The sequence below is a fragment of the Bubalus bubalis genome, chromosome 9, assembly GCF_019923935.1.
Source record: "Bubalus bubalis isolate 160015118507 breed Murrah chromosome 9, NDDB_SH_1, whole genome shotgun sequence".
NCBI classification, from domain to species: domain Eukaryota; kingdom Metazoa; phylum Chordata; class Mammalia; order Artiodactyla; family Bovidae; genus Bubalus; species Bubalus bubalis.
In genome coordinates, this window is record NC_059165.1 from 45,007,047 (window position 1) to 45,026,953 (window position 19,907).

The following is a 19,907-nucleotide window of genomic DNA, read 5'->3' on the forward strand; positions in this document are numbered from 1 at the left end:
ATTTCATTGTGGTCTGGATTTGCATTTCTCTGATGATTTATGATACTGAGTATCTTTTCATGTACCTGTTGGTCACTGGCATGTCTTCCTTGGAAAAATAGCTATTCAGATCTTCTCAGTTTTTAATTTGATTGTTTGGGGTCTCTTTGCTATTTAGTTATATGAGTTTGTTGTATACTTTAGACATTAGCCCTTTATCAGATATATTACCTACAGTTGTTTTCTCCCATTCAGTAGCTTGCCTTTCCATTATGTCGCTGATTTCCTATGCAGAAGTTTTTTAGTTTAATAAGGACCTACTTGTTTATTTTTGTTACTGCTTTTGGTGTCAGATTAAAAAACATTATTGCCAAGACCTAGGTCAAGGAGCTTACTGCCTGCTTTCTTCTAGGAGTTTTATAGTTTCAGGTCATACATTCAAGTCTTTAACCCACTTAATTTTGGAGTATGGTGTAAGACAGGATCCAATTTCATTCTTTGGCATGTGGCTGTCCAATAGAGACTATCTTTTCCCCAACATATATTCTTGCTCCTTTGTCCTAAGTTAATTGACAAAATATTTGTGGGTTTATTTCTGGGCTCTCTATTCTGTTCCACTGATCTGTGTGTCCATTTTTATACCAATATCATACTGTTCTAACTACCACAGCTTTGTAATAGAGTTTGAAATCAGGTAGCATGATGCCTTTAGCTTTGCTCTTCTTTCTCAAGATTGCTTTGGTTATTGGAGTCTTTGGAGGGTCCATACAACTTTTAAAAGTGTTCCATTTCTGTGAAAAAACGCCACTGAAAAATTCTTTTTTTTTTTATTTTTGGCTGTGCTGGGTCTTTGGTGCTGCATGGGCTTTTCTCTAGTTGCTATAAGCGAGCTACTCTCCAGCTGTGGTGCGCAGGCTTTCATCACAGTGGCTTCCCTTGTTGTGGAGCACAAGCGCTAGGACACGTGGGCTCAGTAGTGGCAGCTCCCAGGCTCCAGAGCACAGGCTCCATGCTTGTGGCGCACAGGCTCAGTCACTCCACAGCACGTGGACTCTTCCCAGGTGAGGGATCGAATCCGTGTCTCCTGCACTGGAAGGTGGATTATTTACCAGTGAGCCACCAAAGAAGCCCTGCCACTGAAATTCTGAAAGGGATTGCATTGAATCTGTAGACTGCTTTGAGTGGTATGGTCATTTAACAATATTAATTCTTCCAATCCATGAACACAAAATATCTTTGCATCTATTTCTATCTTCTTCAATTTCTTTCATTAATGTCTTGTAGTTTTTAATATACAAGTCTTTCATCTCCTTGGTTAAATTTATTTTTAGATATTTTATTCTTTTTGATGACATTGTAAATGGGTTACTTGATTATCTGATAGTTCATTATTAATAGAAATAAGTTTTGTGTATTGATTTTGTATCCTGCAACTTTACTGAATTCATTTATTTTTAATAGTTTTTTCAGAGTCTTTAGGGTTTTCTTATCAAATGTTATCTGTAAATAGAGTTTTACTTCTTCCTTTCCAATTTGGATACCTTTTATTTTCTTGTCTAATTTCTGCAGCTAGAACTTCTAATATAATTTTGAATAAAAGTGGTTAGAGTGTATGTATATCATCATCTTTGTTCCTGATCTTATAAGAAAAGTTTTTAGCTTTTCACCATTGAGTATGATGCTAGCTGTGGACTTGACATATATGGCTTTTATTATGTTCAGGTATGTTCACTCAATGCTTGCTTTTTATCAAAAATGGATACTGAAAGTTTTTATCATAAATGAATATTGAATTTTGTCAAATGCTTTTTCTGTACATCCATACTGAGATGATCATATGATTTTTTTTAATCATTTTGTTAACGTGGTGAATTGCATTAACTGGTTTGCATGTGTTGAACCATTTTTGGAATTGCAAAGTGTTGAATACATTTTTAGAATAAATCCCACTTAATCATGGTCTATGATCTTTTTTTTTTTTTTTTAAGTCTGGCAAGGATTTATTAGGAAGCTTATTAGTCACAGTGAATAAAAAGCCAAGAACAGAAGAAGTGAGATCTCCAAATTCTGCCACTGGGCTTACAACACTAGTTATAAGCTGATAAACATTAAGGATATCCCAAAGGGAAACATATCAAAGTCCCATCTTACACCAACCAGGATACCCACAAACACAGAAACAATGCCATGCTCTCCTCAGACCGCTTACCTGGGCAATAGGAAAAAAAGACCCTCTCAAGCTATTAAGCAACATCAGGAGATTCCTGCTCTTCAAGCTATAACGTGGGACACTTGTGCATGACTGACAACTCCAAGCTGGGCAACTTGACAAGAATGTTGAAAGATGACAGGGAGAAGGAGCAAGCAGGTACAAGTATTTCTAGTTGGAGACCCTCCTGATGGTTAATACAAACACAATGCTGAGGCTTCAAAAAGTTTACTGCAGCCCAGGAATAGTTTCCATTTTAAAAAACAAGTCATAAAATAATCCTGCCACAAAGCAACAAGAGACTTGGGATCCCATGGCCACATAAACTGGGAAGGCAGGCATTACCCATGGCTGCCAGATACTGACCAGCCCAAGACCCAATTTCTGTAGGGCCCTAGAGAACCACGATTGTTCCCTGCTACCCACACAACCCTTCCTGGGGGTGTGGTACCTTCCACAGGCCAGGTTTCTGCAGCAAGCCCCAAAGACAAAGCTTGGCAGAGGCGGTGGCAGCAACTCTCTTTGGAGCCCCATCTCTCTTTGTCCTTCCCAACAGGATGTCATACTTCTTCAATGACACAACGCCTCTATGGGAGTCTTAGCCAGACCTTAGGAAATAAAGTGTGTCTGTGGGGTTACCTGATGGACCCTGTGGTCAGCTGGATTGGCTCATGCTTCATAATTGCAGATGGTCATCTCATGTGAGCGAAGCTCAGTCCATTCTCCTCTCGGGCCAATATAAAAGACCTTTGTGGTATCAGCTCCAAATTTTTTGAAATATGAATTGAGAGATGACAGATATTTGAAAAATGAGAAATTTTTGTAGCATACTCTAATTCCCCTGTAAGATCCCGGTTCAGACTAAAGGTCTGATCTGGCTCCCTGTCTCTATCATCAAAGGACATCTGTGGAATGTTCCTGTACAGTCTCATCTCAGAGGGGTGTGAGTCATCATCATCTCCCATTATAATGATGCCCTTGAGCTTGACATTGCCAGTACATGGAATATTAAACATAAGCTCTTCATCTGCATCACTTTCAACAAACTTGGAGCAGTCAGTCAGCTCCTCCCATGGCCTAAAGACGCCATGGCCGCTGCCCTCATGGCTCTCCTTGAGGCACTGCGACTGCCCCAGGTCAAAGAGCAGGTACAGGCTGAAGGTCAGGCCGCGCTGCTAGGGAGGCTCCTCCCGTTTGGCGGCGCAGTAGCAGCCGTCCCCACTATGGCCATGCGAAAGGGCAACTCCACTGCCCGCGCGTCCCCTCAGCCTGCCACTGCCGCCACTCCCCGCCACTCCTCTATAATCCTTTTAAAGTACTGGTGAATTTAGTTTGCTAAGAACTTGTAGAGGATTTTGCATCTATGGTCATCAGGGATATTGACCTGTAATTTTTTGTGTGTGGCACATTATTTGGTTTTGGTATCAGGATAATGCTGGCCTCATAAAATGTGTTTGGAAGAATTCTGCCCTGTTCTATTTGGGGGGAGAGTTTGAGAAGGACTGATTTTAATTCTTTGAATGTTTGGTAGAATTTACCAGGGAAGCCATCTGGTCCTGGACTTTTGTTTGTTGGAAAGTTTCTGATTACTGATTCAGTCTCCTTGCTAGTAATCAGTTTGCTCAGATTTTCTATTTCATTATGATTCAGCCTTATGCTTCCCAGGTGGCGCAGAGCTTGGTAAAGAATCCACCTGCCAAACCAGGAGACACAGGAGACGCAGGTCGATCCCTAGGTTGGTAAGGTCTCCTGTAGGAGGAAATAGAAATCCACTCCAGTGTTCTTGCCTGGAAAATTCCATGGAGGGAAGCCTGGTGGGCTACAGTCCATGGGGTTGCAAACAGTCCAACATGACAGCACACACACACACATAGATTCAACTCAGCCTGAGGTTATGCGTTTCTATGAATTTATTCATTTCTTCTAAGTTGTCCAATTTGCTGGCATATAATTATTCATAGTAGTCTCCTTTTTTTCAATATTTTTAAAGTTATTTATTTCTTTATTTTGGCTGCACTGGGCCTTCACTGCTGTGCATGGGCCTTCTCTAGTTGCTGCAAGTGGGGGCTACTCATTAGCTGCAGTGCGTGGGCTTCTCACTGCAGTGGCCTCTCTTGGGCTCTGGGTACGCAGGCTTCAGTTGTTGCGGTGCATGGGCTTAGCTGCCCTGCAGCACGTGGACTCTACTGAACCAGGGATCAAGCCCGTATCCGCTGCAGTGGTAGGCGGAGTCTTAACCACTGGACCACCAGGGGAGTCCCATAGTGGTCTCTTAAGATCCTTTGTATTTCTGTGGTATCACTGTCACATTTCTTCTTTTCATTTCTGATTTTATATAATAAAGTCCTCTCTCTTTTTTCTTGTTGAGTCTAGCTAAAGGTTTGTCAGGTTTGGGGGATTTTTTTTTTTAATCTTTTCAAATAATTAGCTCTTAGTTATCAGTATTTTGTCTTTTTAGTGTCTAGTTCATTTGTTTCTGCTTTAATTTTTATTATTTCCTTCTTTCTGACTACTAACCTTGGGCTTCATTTGTTCTTCTAGTTCCTAGAGGTGTAGAGTTAGGCTGTTTCTTGAGATTTTTCTTATTTCTTGAGGTAGGCATTTATTGCTGTGAATTTCCCTCTTAGAGCTGCTTTTGCTGCATCCCATAAATTCTGATATATTGTATTTCCATTTTTATTAAGGTATTTCCTGACTACTTCTTTGACTCATTGGTTATTTTCAGTAGCATATTATTTAATCTCCTATACCTCCTCCCATAGACACACTGAGTCTACAGCTACATACGGAACAATTTTCTCTTTAAAAAAAAAAAAAACTAAAGGCTGGCTGGATGACAACACATCAGGTACACAAGAAGAAAACTATATCACAGCAGTAGGAGAGGTTGGCTCACAATCTTGTCATAAATCCCATGCCCACCATGGCAACCCATAACTGAGAGGGAACTCAACACTCAGAGCTTCTCTCTGAGAAATAAAGGGTTCAAACTCCACATCTGGCACTGCAACTTTTAAGACACACACTTGAGAGATGAACCCCCAAAATACCTAATTTTGAAAACCAATTGAGCTCACAGCCCACAACCCACAAGCCGGAGACAATCAGAGAAACAACTCTTAAAGAGTCAAAATCAGAAACTCACCCCAATGCTCAGCTCAGAGGCAGCCAATTTCCACACTTACAGTAAAGGAGGCTCACCTGTTTACATTAAAACTTTAGCCTGAGGATTTCCCCAGCAGTACCATGGTTAAAACTGAGGTCTCACTGCAGAGGGTCCAGAGGCTCAATCTCTGGTCAGGGAACTAAGATCCCACAAACTATGTGTTATGGCCAAAAGTAAATTTAAACAAACCAACCAACCCACCCTCAGCCTGAAGGGCAAGTTAACACACACATTTAGGAGCCTGCTGCAACACTCTCCAGGGAAGGAGCCTGGTAGGCACCATCTTTGCTCTCTCCTTTACCATGCTCCAGAGAACCGGTATCTATCTCCCAGAAGAGAGCCTTTATATGCATCTGGTACCCCAGGAGGTAACTCTTGATCGTCTGGCTCTGGAGGTCAGAGGAGCTTGTGTTCCTGTTCACATGGAACTGTAGTAATAGGTGTCGCCCAGAAAAGAGCTCATAACCCTGTCTGGCACCATGAATTTTATGACCACTGCCAGGGAACACTTCTACATCACTTGGCTCTGGTAATCAGAGGCTTAAACTTACTTGTGGGTCCCTCAGGAATGTAACCAATGGAGAAAGAGTTCTTAAACAGTTGCCACCCCTGGGACACAGCAAGAGGCAACAGACCTTTGAGGTCTGTCTTTCTATGAAGGAGGCCTATTAGCTAACCATCCTAACTGGCCTGGAGGCAGGCTTCTAAGCAAACAATACATATCAAGGGGCTGACCATAATCCTTTCCAAAGTTGGGGTTGGTGGTGGGGAGGTTGTAGACACTATCTTAGCACTCATCCTCTGCCAGGCTACAAAGCACCAGTGTCTCTGGAGGGGAGCTTTACACACGTCTGGTATAGCTTCTGTAGCTGACGTCCAAGGGATGCCCCTTGATCATCTGGCCCTCATGGTCAGAGGGGCTTGTGTTCTGGGTCTCATGGGACTGTGGCCATTGGGGAAGGATGGTTCATGGCAGGCCACCATCCTCAGGTGACTGCACAGACGGCAGACCAAGGCACACTCCTCAGTCTTTTTATGGAGGAGACCACACTGCAGTCCTGGAACTTTTGATTGAGTGAAAAGCCTTAAGTCTGCAACACATTAGTAGCCTATGAAGCAGCTCTCAAGGATGCAGGCTGGGGTCTTCCCTGGTTGTAGTGGTTAAGACCTCATGCTTCCAATGCAGGAGGCACAGGTTTAATCTTTGGCTGAGGAACTAAAATCCTATATGCCTTGCAGTGCAGTCAAGACCCTGGTTGTCCAGTGGTTAAGACCTCATGCTTCCAATGCAGGAGGCACAGGTTTAATCTTTGGCTGAGGAACTAAAATCCTATATGCCTTGCAGTGCAGCCAAGAAACAAAACAAAACAAAAAATAATGCAAGCTGTAGACATCAGCTTGGAGCCCTTTCTCTGCCTTACTCCAGCTTACCAATATCTTCCCAAAAAGAAGCTCATTCACTCATCTGGAGAGAGTATCCTATTTTTGCAACCGCTGCCCAGAGGACAGATCTCCTGGCTCTGGGGGCCAACAGGGCTTCCCTTTGTGGCCCCCCAGAACTGAATATATTTGCATACTTATAAATTTGCTGCCTGAGGGTCTAGCTTCCAGTCAGATTGAATCTAGGTGCTGAACTCCTCTTTGGAACACTATTCTCGGCACAACCTCAACAAATGGGAGCCATTTGCCACTTGTGCAAACACAGAGGTTTGAAAGACAAACAAAAGCTGTGGCAGGGATGAATGAAAGTTTCACCTCCTACAGGAGGCCACTCCTTCGAGACTGGGAGAAGTGGTTGTTTCTTCTACTGTATAGAAACCAACACAGAGAGTCAAGTGGAATGAAGACACAGAGGAATATGTTGCAAGTGAGTTAACAAGATAAAAACCTCACAAAAAATTCTTAAGGAAACAGAGATAAGTAATTTACCTAATAAAGAGTTCAAATTAATGGTCAGCAAGATGTCCACTGAACTGGGAAGACAAATGGATGAAAAGAGTGAAAATTTCAACAAAGAGTGGAAAATATAAGAAAATATACAGTCCATGGATTTCTCCAGGCCAGAGTACCAGCATGGACACCCCTTCCCTTCTCCAGGGAATCTTCTCAACCCAGGGATCAAACCCAGGTCTCCTGCATTGCAGGTGGATTCTTTACCAGCTGAGCCATAGGGGAAGCCCAAGAATACCGGAGTGGATAGCCTATCCTTTCTCCAGGGGATCTTCCTGACCCAGGAATCGAACTGGGGTCTCCTGCACTGCAGGTGGATTCTTTACCAGCTGAACTACCAGGGAAGCAACAGAAGTCACAGAGCTGAAGAATTATTGCACTGAAAAATACACTTGAGGAATGTCAACAACAAATTCAATGAAGCAGAAAAAAGAATCTGTCAACTTGAAGAAAAGGCAGTAGAACTCACCCAAGCAGAGCAACAAAAGGAAAAAGAATAAACTGCCAACCAAGAATACTCTATCTGGCGAAGTTACCATTCAGAATTGAAGACACCAGAAAATGAGCATAGCAGGAACCTACCTCAACATAATAAAGGCCATATATGACAAACTCCAAGCAAACATTTTTCTTAATGGTGAAAAACAAACTATTTCCTCTAAGATCAGGAACAAGACAAGGGTGCTCACTCTCACCACTATTATTCAATATAGCTTCAGAAGTTTTAGCCACAGCAATCAGAGAAGAAAAAGAAATTAAATGAATCCAGATTGGAAAAGAGGAAGCAAAACTCTCACTGTTTGCAGATGACATGATTCTACACATAGAAAAGCCTAAAGGAGCCACCAGAAAATTACTAGAGCTGATCAATGAATTTACAGTAAAGTTGCAGGATACAAAATTAAGAGAGAAATCCCTTGCATTCCTATACACTAACAACAAAATAGTCAGAAAGAGAAATTAAGGAAACAATCCCATTCGCCACTGAAACAAAAAGAACAAAATTCCAAGGAATAAACCTACCTAAGGAGACAAAAGACCTGTATGCAGAAAACTTAAGACACTGATGAAAGAAATCAAAGATGACACAGATGGAGAGATGCACCATATCACTGGATTGGAAGAATCAATACTGTGCAAATGACTACACTACCCAAAGCAAGCTACAGATTCAAAGCAATCCCCACCAAACTACCAACAGCATGTTTCACAGAACTAGAACAAAAAATTTCACTATTTGTATGAAAACAAAAAGACTCCAAATACCCAAACAAACTAGAAAAATAAGAAGGGAGCTGGAGGAATCAACCATCCTGATCTCAGACTATACTACAAAGCTATTGTCAGTCAAGACAGTATGGTATTGGCACAAAAACAGATATACATATCAACAGAACAAAATAGAAAGTCCAGAGATAAATACACATACCCATGGGTACCTTATCTTTGACACGGGAGGCAAGAATATACAGTGGAGAAAAGAGAGCCTCTTCAATAAGTGGTGCTGGGAAAACTGGTCAACCTCATGTAGCAGAATGAAACTAGAACACTTCCTTACACCATACACAAAAATAAACTCAAACTGGATTAAAGACCTAAACGTAAGGCCAGACACTATAAAACTCTTAGAGGAAAACATAGGCAGTACACTCTTTGACATAAATCACAGCAATAACCTCTTTGACTCACCTCCCAGAGTAACTGAAATAAAAACAAAAATAAACAGTGGGACCTAATTAAGCTTAAAAGCTTCTGCACAGCAAAGCAAACTACAAACAAGACGAAAAGACAACCCTCAGAATGGGAGGAAATAAATGCCTGTGAAACAATTGAGCAAGGATTAATCTCCAAAATATATAAGCAGTTGATGCTGCTCAATACCAGAAAAACAACCAACCCAGTCAAAAAATGGGTGAGAGAACTAAAGAGGCATTTCTCCAAAGAAGACATACAAATGGTCAACAAACACATGGAGAGATGTTCAACATCGTTCATTACTACAGAAAAGGAAATGAGGTTATCACCTCACACCAGTCAGAATGGTCATCATCAAAAAATTTACGAACAATAAATGCTGGAGAAGGTGTGGAAAAAAAGGGTATCCTCTTGCACTGCTGGTGGGAATGTAAACTGATAGAGCCACTATGGAGAATTCCTTAAAAGTATGGAGATTCCTTAAAAACTATGAATAAAACTACCATATGACCCAGCAATCCCACTACTGGGCATACACCATGAGGAAACCATAACTGAGAGAGACGCATGTAACCCAATGTTCACTGTACCACTATTTACAATATCTAGGTTACAGAAGCAACCTAGATATCCATCGACAGATGAACGGATAAAGAGGTTGTGGTACATACATACAATGGAATATTATTCAGCCATAAAAAAGGAACACGGTTGAATCAGTTCTAATGAGGTAGATGAACACAGAATCTATTATACAGAGTGAAGAAAGTCAGAAAGAGAAAAATAAGTATCGTATGTTAACATGTACATATGGAATCTAGAAAAATGGTACTGATTAAGCTATTTTCAGGACAGGAATAGAGATGCAAACATAGAGAATGGACTTTTGGACACGGGGAGAAGGTGAGGGTGGGACGAACTGAGAGAGTAGCAATGAAATATATATATTATCACATGTAAAACAGCTAATGGAAAGTTGCTGTGTCACACAGGGAGCTCAACAAGGTCCTCTGACAACCTAGAGGGGTGGGATGGGGGTGGTGAGTGGTGAGGGAGGGGACATATGTATACTTATGACTGATTCACTTTGTTGTATGGCAGCGGCCAACACAATATTGTAAAGCAGCTGTCCTCCAATTAAAAATAAAAGCAAAGAAAAAAACTGAAATACATATATGTAGACAATTGCTTCAAGAGAAAAAAAAAAAAAAAGAACTGAAGGAGAGAGTTTTCTAGACAAGCAAAAGCTAAAGGGGTTCCTCACCACTAAACTGACCTTACAAGAAATAAGAAAAGCTAAAGGAATTTCTTTAAGTGTGGACTACTATAACTTTAAAAGTATAGAAGTTATTTAGCCACTGGAAATTTGAACATTGGACATTCGATACTTTTAAATAAGATACACGGTGAAATATTTATTGATGAAATAATAAACTATCTGGGATTTGTTTCAAAATATGATGGGGGGAAGCAAGGGCCAAAGAAAAAACAAGAAAGGGCATGAGTTAATAGTGCTGGAGTTGGATGATGGGTTCATGTGGGATCATCATATTGTCTACCTTTCCTTACATCTGGATATATTCAAATAACAACAAACTTTGGTGCTTCCCTGCTGCTCAGAATATAGTCCAAACTCCTTAATAAGACATAGAAGGCCTCTCATACTCTAACCCCAAGCTGACCATCGTAGCTTATTTACCTTAAGGCACAGACATTCATTGTTCCCTGTACAAGCCACATACTTTTATATCTTTACACTTTTGCTCACATTGTTCTCTCTTCCTTATCTCCTGAATGAAATGCATGTCCTGTTTTAAGTCCCAGCTCAAACGTCACCTCAACATGAAGCATTGAGCACCTCAACGTGAACCTAATTCCTTGTTTGAGACAACCAAACCGCTCCCCACCCCCCGCCTTAATATTAATACTTTGTTCTTGCCAGCTGTACAACAACGAGATGGACTGCTCCTGAACTATTAATAAGATGACTGCAAAACAATGAGTTCCTGCGGTAAGTGTATCAATTTGAGCATCTCAAGGGCACGTCTCACATCCTTTGTATTTCAGCACCAAGGACAGTATCTGGCACATTCATACTGAGTGAAAATTAATCTACACTTAAATATTCAAAGTTGTTGTATACTGGCAGACTCTCACACAATATATGCAATTAGATTATATACTTGGTAAAGTCTTTGCTTTTAATTCTCAAGCCATTCAGGCTAAAGAATTTTAAAAATGTATTCTTCTAGTGGCTCATTTCTCCTACTCAACAAGTTCACTGATCAGTGCCATCGAACCTAACAAAATCTGTACCTTTGCCATCCACCTTTAGGTTCCACTATTTTAACTGAAAAGCACAAAACTGGGACACATGACGTTAGAGGACAGAATTTTCTAATAAAATTATAAGCCAGGTGATGAGGGCAGACTATAGAATCCAGCAGACCTGGATCTAAATCCTACCTCTAATCCCAGGTGAATGGCCTTGGGGAAGTGACATAACTTTCGAGGCCTCAGTTTTCTCATCAGTAAGATGAGTAATAATAATTATCTCATAGGCTTTGTTTTGGCTGCACTGTGCAGCATGTGGCGTCTTAGTTCCCCAACCAGGTGTTGAACCCACAGCCCCTGCAGTGGAAGCACAGAGTCTTAACTACTGGACTGCCAGGGAAGTCCCCCCTCATAGACTTCCTGAAATGCAAAGTCGCTCAGTCGTGTCCAACTCTTTGCAATCCCATTGACTGTACAGTCCATGGAACTATCCTGGCCAGAATACTGGAGTGGGTAGCCTATTCCCTTCTCCAGGGGATCTTCCCAACCCAGGGATTGAACTCAGGTCTCCCATACAGCAGGCAGATTCTTTACCAGCTGAGTCACAAGGGAAGCCCAAGAATACTGGAGTGGGTAGCCTATCCCTTTTCCATGGGATCCTCCTGATCTAGGAATCGAACCAAGCTATCCTGCATTGCAGACAGATTCTGCACCAGCTGAGCTACCAGGGAAGCCCATAGGCTTCTTAAGGAGCTCAAATGAGATACTTTAAGCAAAATATTTAATCTGACACATTAATAAGGCTGAATAAATTTCAGATATTATTACTTTTAGAATGAGAAGAACAATACCTACTTCATTCTGTTGGCAGTAGATAAATAATTAACATACAACACCCCACAAAGTCTAGCACATGATATACACCAGTACCTAGTATTAATTTTTAATTAGGCCCTCTGAACAATTAATCTCTTCTGTTCTCAATAAGTAAATAAACACTTTTCAGATTTTAAAAAAACACTTTGAACTGTAAACTTCACATTACACAATTTCAAACCTCCTCTCATGTTTATAATCATGGTCAAATTTGTTTCTATGAAGCTGTGATTCATGAGCCCTAAGTTAGGCAATTTTTTTTATCTATGAGAAGAGGAATTGGTGTACTTCATCTCCAGGGTATCTCTGAACCTTAATCTTCTCTAATCTCATGCCTAACAGCAGGATTTCAAAAATATGAATGGCTTGGCTTCTATTTAAAAAACAAACAAAACTGAAAGGCAACCAGGATCACCTTTTATCACTTTGAAATTCATACATCACTACTGATATTTACTATATCTTTTCATTTACTAGGAAACCCACATCCCTTTACTGTCACTGTATCTCTGTAACTTCAGTGAAGGAAGGTAGGCATGAACCACCAGTCTGGAGTGTTCATACGCAAAACATACACAGAGGTTCCCACAGTACAGTGAGACTGCCAGAACTCAAGCAAAAAGTGGATGGTATGCTGGAACTAGCATATGAATTTACCTACTCTCATCATTCTGGTGTTTTGTATCTACCAGTACTCAAGGATTAAGTAGCACTTTTCAAATCCTGCCCATAGTCATTTGGCATTGAAAAGTAGTTCAGCACTGAAAAGCAGCAGATCCAAGCCAAATTTTAGGATTAAGAGTTAAATCAAATGAGAGTATCTGAAACTTTATAAAGTCTCAATTTGACAGAATGAATACTTCCTCTTTGTTACTCAAAGTTTATTTAGAAATTTAATACAAGGTATACCTAAGTCCCAAGTGAAGATAATACTGGCCTCCAGCTCAATCTTAGGAGAATCATGTTATTAGATGCAACAAGGTAAAAAAATTCTTTGTTCCAAATTTACTTCAGATAACATCAAATTAATTCCACACTTGAGACTGAATAAAAGAACATACTCTCTCCTGACTCAATTAAAATCTAAAAGGGCTGAAGTGATATATATATATATACACGTATATTCTCAGGCACGCGTGCGTGCTAAGTCACTTCAGTCATGCCTCTTTGAGACCCTATGGACTGTAGCCCACCAGGCTCCTCAGTTCACGGGATTCTCCAGGCAAAAATACTGGAGTGGGTTCCCACGCCTGCCTCCAGGGGATCTTCCTGACCCAGGGATCCAATCTGCATCTCCTGCATTACAGGCAGTTTCTTTACTGCTGAGCAACCAGGGAAGCCCTGTGTATTCTCATAACTCAATACAATTTTACTGTGTGAAAATCAAGGACAAGCAATCAAGGAAACAGGAATTTAGCAAACAAAAAAAAGTGAAACCAACGTTGGTCTTGGTATCTTCGTATCTTCAAACTTCATATCTCTTCCTTGCTAATTAAACCTCCAGTATCTCCTCCCTCATCCTCAGTCTCAGCTGATAACTATGCTCTTCACTGAGATAAACAATCAGAAGAGAACATCTACAAGCTCCCACTACCTAATCTACATACTTACCAGCATCCGTATCCATACACACTTACGACTATACCTTCACTTACTACTATAATTCAAGTCTATGCACTAACCAGGAACAATATCATCCCCTGCTCCCTAGATCCCATTCCTTCTCACCTACTCAAGAGCACTGCTCCCACAATTCTTTCTTCCCCCTTTAAATTATCAATTTTTCTTCTCTATTGGAACATTCCCATTAGCAAACAAATTTATTCTAGTATCTATCAACTTAAAACAAACTGTCCCCAACCAACTTCCTCGAACTACTCAAGCAAAACTCCTTGAATGAGTTACCTAAATTCCTTGTCTCTCATTCCAGCCCTACCATTCACTCTTAATCACCCTCTCTCCAATCGTGACACCAACACTGCTTTATTCAAGTCATTGAAGATATCTGTGTTGTAAAACCCAGTGGACAACTCTCACCCAGAATGATTTAAGTATCTCTGGTAAAAGGGATCTGACTGCTCAACGATTCCAACTCTGGGGGGGGTGGTTCCTCACACCACCACCAAGCAACACTGACATCAGTCAGGGGTCCTACAATTCAATTCTGACACCCTCTACCTGGGGATAGCAGATTAAGGCCTTCTCCCATAAAACCAACATCCACTTCAGATACCAATTACAAGCCCAAGTTGCTACCTGTGCTTTGACCAACTGCCTATATAAATCAAAAGGTTCTCATGACCCCCTTTTTGGGTTTGCTAAAGCAGCTTATAAGATTCAGGAAACCTACTTAATCACTAGATTACTGACTTTTTACAAAAGATTGAACCCCCTTTTGTCTTCTTATGGAGGCTTCATTACATAGGCAGAATTAACTCATTCACTGGCCATTGGTAACTGATTCAACCTCCACTCCTTCCCCCATCCCTGGATACCAGGAGGTGGTACAACTGAAAGTCCCACCCCTCCATTCATGCTTGATTCCCCTGGCAACCACCACCCCCTGTCTTCAGTGCTTTCCCAAACTCACCTCATTAATAAAAACCCTGTGGAAAGGGGCTTGTCAGGAAAAACAAGAGACCCATTTCACTTTATGCCTCTGAAGTCATAAACTGAGACGAAACACCAAAGATGATGACAAAAGAAGCTCCCAAATCTATGGCTCAGGAAATTCCAAAGGTTTTGGGAGCTGTAAGCCAGAACCATGGACAAGCCTCAAATAATGGTCAATTTTTCTTTTTTCAAAAGTAAATGTGAGCACACACTTGACTTCTATTTGACTCCTTTTAACTAAAACATTAAAATGCTGCTGCTGCTGCTGCTAAGTCGCTTCAGTCGTGTCCAACTCTGTGCGACCCGATAGACGGCAGCCCACCAGGCTCCCCCGTCCCTGAGATTCTCCAGGCAAGAGTATTGGAGTTGGGGAGCCATTGTCTTTTTCAAAATAAAAGATAATTAAACTGTACCATTTCAATCATAGTTTGTGGTTCGTGGGACCTTTGTCACTTTTAGGAAACACAACCTGAATTGATTAGGAGTAAAGTACCATAGTGTGGACAATTCACTTTCAAATGATTGAGGGGAAAAAAAGCATATATATTTATAGACAGCTAAAATTATGAGTTCAGCTGATGAGTCCAGCTGAAGGACATTGTAATATTCTTTTAACTTTCCTATAGAATTGAAATTTTTCAAAATTGAGGGAAATATTTCATCCATTAGCACAAGGGCCACTGCCCATGCCACCAATCATCACTATGTAGTTATATACATAATTGTGTACCATCATTGTGCTTTTGTTTGGTTATCATGTCCCAATGCAAAGATTCCTACACTAAGGATGAGGAAATTACAAGTCAAACTATGAATACTATATGCATTTTTCTGGGAACATGTTTTGTGGCTTTCATCAGACTCTCAAAGAAGTCTGTGACTCAAATTTAAGAATCACTGACCTAAAGGGCAAGGAATCACAACTCCCTCAGGTCATAGGTTAAGATTAATTAAAAGAGCACAAGTTGACACGGCAGCCATATCTGCTGGTCACAGCCATCAGAACACTGACAGCATAGACACATTAAAACGCGAGATACTTTCTCTTGGTAAAGGTGACACTGCACTTGAAAACATGTGCCTTATTTTCAAATATCTTTTGATATTGATTTCTAACATAATTCCACAGTGATGAGAACAGACTCTGTATGATTTCAACACCTTTAGACCATAAAATATTTGCACCTTGTTTTATGTCCCTGAATATGATCCAGTGTCTCCTAATTTAGTCTATGGGAACTTGAATAGAATTTTTATCCTACTGTTGTGTGAAAACTGTATAAATCTTAATTACGTTGAATTGATTTATGGTTCTTTTCAGGTCTACTATATCCTTCTACTTTTCTGTATATTCATTCTATTAATTTTTGAGCATTTGATATTGAAGCTCCAAGTAAAACTGTTAATTTATCTACTTAAAAAAATAACTAATAAATAGTGGAACTATAGGCAACTCTTATGTATTTTCCAAGTCTCCTGTAAATGTGTTATCATACTTTAATAATTAAAAAATAAAAAAGAGGAAAAAAAAGAATTAAAAAAAAAAGTAGGGCTGATGGATGAAGTAGGTAACCTCATCTAAGAGCGTTGAGAACCCACTGATTGATTCTAGCATTAAATATGATTCCTCTCAAACAACTTCACAGAAGTATCATCTCCAACACATTTTCACAGTGCCATGCACTATAAGACATTTTATGTATTAAGTCTCTTAATTCTCACAACCATCCTTGAAGTTAAATATTATCCTCATTCTTTGATATGAGGAAAAACTGAAACTGAATCTCAGAGAAGTTAAGCAAATGACCCGAGGCTACAACACTTGTGCCTGACAGAACCTGAAATCCAGTTCTATCGCCTGAAGTCCAGTGTTTCTCAAATCTATCACAATGCTGTCATCATTCTTCCACCAAATTGCTGATTCATAGTATTTCCAACTTGATTTTCTTGTGGAGAATTTTAACGTATGTACACCTTAGTAATTAGTGCCTTCAAACTTTTACACCGGCTCTTCTATTTTTAAAACACCAAACCATACTCTTCACTCTTTAAATTTTAACATCACCTCTTCCAGAAGGACTCCCTGATAAACCCCTTAGGGGCTCATCACTCTTGTCCCTCCCATGTGTGATACAGCACTATTTTAAGCCAGAGAATTTTTTGTTTAGATCCTAGATTTGCCATGTAACCTTCAGTAAGTCACAAAATTTCCCAAATGCATGCATCATTAAAATGGGAGACTTAAAATTTAAAGGCTGGAAATTGTCTGTCTGCTACCAAATATAACCTATAGAAAAGTATTTGATGAGCAACATTTTTAAATCCAGTTCAGAGTCTTTACAGGAGGAAATGCACTCAACTGACTGCCACAAGCCCTACCACTCTTTTCAACCACGTCTCTATAGTTCATTTCTATTATCTGTCTGGCATTTGGTATGCAATGGGGTTTCCTACCACTGGATTATTATCAGTTATACCTTTTCTATTTCGTTTTCATGTGGTCATTTCCCCACTATAAAGTCCAAAATGCAGATTCCTAAATTATGTAACTTCAAAACTAAAAAGAGATTACCTAGCAAAATCCAACCTTCCTGTATCACACAGATGAAAAGACTGAAGCCAAAGTGCTTTAGTTACTTGCTCAGAGGTTCCCAATACAAGTCAGTGTGGGACAATTTAAATCAACCAGAATAAACAAAACATTCACTTTGTGCAAGACCCTACCCTGGAGCTACAAAGTGAAACAAGAATCGTCCCTAACTGTCCAGGATATACAAGGTAGGAAAGGACAAAGACATATATATATATGAAGCCATTATTTAAGAAACACATGCTAAAAGAAAGAAAAAACTGATTTCATTTTTTTTTTAATATTTATTTTTTATTTATTTGGCTGCACTGGGTCTTAGTTGCAGCATGCGAGATCTTTTAGTTTTGACATGTGGGACCTAGTTCCCTGACCAGGAATTGAACCTGGGTCCCCTGCAATGGGAGCGTGGATTCTTAACTGCTAGGCCACCAAGAAAGACCCCATTTCTTTTATTTTTAGTGAGATCATGAAAGGGAAACATTTAAACAGGGATTTGAATAATGAACACTGCTGGATTGTTTTGTTTTGTTTTTAAGATTTCCCCATTGCCTTTACTAACAGAAAAACGTATCTTCACATTTGTTCTCAATCTGACCAACTGGAGCAGCACCCTTTCTTCCAGAGAAGTGCATTGTCAGAAGAAATGGAGAAGGGCTTTGAGGGCTGCCGTTACTAACAGAAAGTGAGGGTACAGCATGAAAAAGCCAAGAAATATGTAAAGGCACAGCATAAAGAGAAAAAGTAAGTAAATCAGCATGACTGAGGGTAGAGTGATGGAAGATAATCTACAAAATCAAAGTGAAGACAAATCCTGAAGTACCAGTACTTCTTATTTTCTTCTTTAGCCACCTCTTCATCCCTTAAGCAAAGAACCTAAAACAAAGCTAGATATAATAGGAACTCAATAATAGTTTATAATGATAAAAACACTAATGGCAGCTAAGATTTATGGTGGGATTATTATACGTCATGCACTGCATAAAACACTTTATAAACATTATTTCATTTAATCCTAATTTTAAAATCTATTAAATAGGCACTAATAATCCTCTCATATCACAGAACTGAAGCTTAGGAAAAATAAGTTAACTTTTCCAAAATCAAACAGTTAAAATGTGGATTCACAACTTATCAGATGTCTCCAAAACCTATGAATTAAACCAAAATTAATGTTAACAAATACATCAATCAGAAAATTTACAATCAGATTATCAACCTCCACATAGCAATAGCTGTACTAAATTAGAAGGAAAATGAGAAGCGGGCAGAGAAAGCCTCTTACCAGTACTGACTAAAGTTCATTCCCTAACCCTAGCAGCAGCAGCAACCTTAAGGAACGCTTTGTCCTGAGGTCAAAGAATCCTCTAGAAAATACAGTATAAAGCTTCAAAATTCTGTAACTGTGGGACCTTGGGCACAGGTCCCTACTTTACACTGGGGAGCTTCAATTTCCTCGTCTGAAAAAAATGGGTATAGCAGTACCTACACTATGTAGGACGCTGTAAGAATGAGATAATGCGCATAGATTTTAACACGTCAGACACGATGTAAACTGCAGCTGTCTACAATACAATCACTGCCCATATAGGCAGATAATTAGATAACTAGAAAAGTATGCTCCCAACTTGGTGGGAGATTCTAGGAAGTGTCCAGAAAAGGCCTTTACAACGTCCCTTCGGCCATTGATAATCCTGGTCCCCGCAGGGGTATGCAATACGGGAGTAATAAAAAACGGGGTGGCAAAGCTGAGATTCTGGTGTACCGTTCGCCAGCCTGAGGGCATAAAGCAGAGCCTGGCACTTAAGCTCTCAGAGGATGAGACGGTTGGATGGCATCACCGACTCAATGGACATGAGTTTGACTAAACTCCGGGAGTTGGTGATAGACAGGCGTGCTGCAGTCCACGGGGTCGCAAAGAGTCGGACAGGACTGAGCGACTTAACTGAACTGGACTGAGGCCGGGACCCTTCCGCAACTCCGAGGCGACAGACTTACCCCAAGGCCAGCTTCCCCCTGAGATTCTGCACCCATAACGCACCTGCAATATCAACACAAGTCGTTAATTCAAATTCCCACCTCACTCCCTTCTTCCACCAATTAACCATCAAGAAATCTTACCCAAACGTTCCAGTATAACCGCGGCCATCTTTCTCCCTCAGTCTACGGAAGCCTCTGAGTTCAGAACGCCGTGTGCGCAAAACGCATGCGCAACTGCCGGGGTTTTGTTGGGGTTTTTTTTGTCCGCCCCCTGTCCACCCCCCCTCCGCCCCGCCTTCTTATCGCGATACCCAGCCGCACCTGCTTTCGTGGTGCTGTCTTGGAAACCGTCAACAACAAGCTGGTGCTTAAGGCGGAGTCCCGTCAGCCTTGCTTCGGAATGGATTACTCAATAAGGGCCAAACTCCAGCGAGTTTCCGAAAATTCGTCGGGATCCAGAAAAACTGAGAAGCCTCAGTTCAGTTCAGTTCAGTCGCTCAGTCGTGTCCGACTCTTTGCGACCCCATGAATCGCAGCACGCCAGGCCTCCCTGTCCATCACCAACTCCCGGAGTTCAC

General features: G+C 40.6%; 1 protein-coding gene and 1 pseudogene across 3 annotated transcripts in view; both read right to left on the bottom strand.

Annotated features, from left to right (window-relative positions):
• MRPL22 (mitochondrial ribosomal protein L22) overlaps window positions 1-19,580 on the bottom strand; it is a 34,964-nt gene extending 15,384 nt beyond the window's left edge. For 2 of the 3 annotated variants that reach the window (XM_044947419.2, XM_044947421.2), the window contains exons 1-2: window positions 19,471-19,580; window positions 19,348-19,390 (exon numbers count right to left, since the gene is read on the bottom strand). In XM_044947419.2, the coding sequence (XP_044803354.1) occupies window positions 19,348-19,390; window positions 19,471-19,498 (71 nt within the window). In that variant the 5' untranslated portion in view covers window positions 19,499-19,580. The remainder of the gene's footprint in view (window positions 1-19,347; window positions 19,391-19,470) is intronic. The other variant, XM_044947420.2, reaches the window with a different exon arrangement.
• LOC102410045 lies at window positions 1,250-10,718 on the bottom strand (annotated as a pseudogene).
• Window positions 19,581-19,907: the final 327 nt, after the last annotated feature.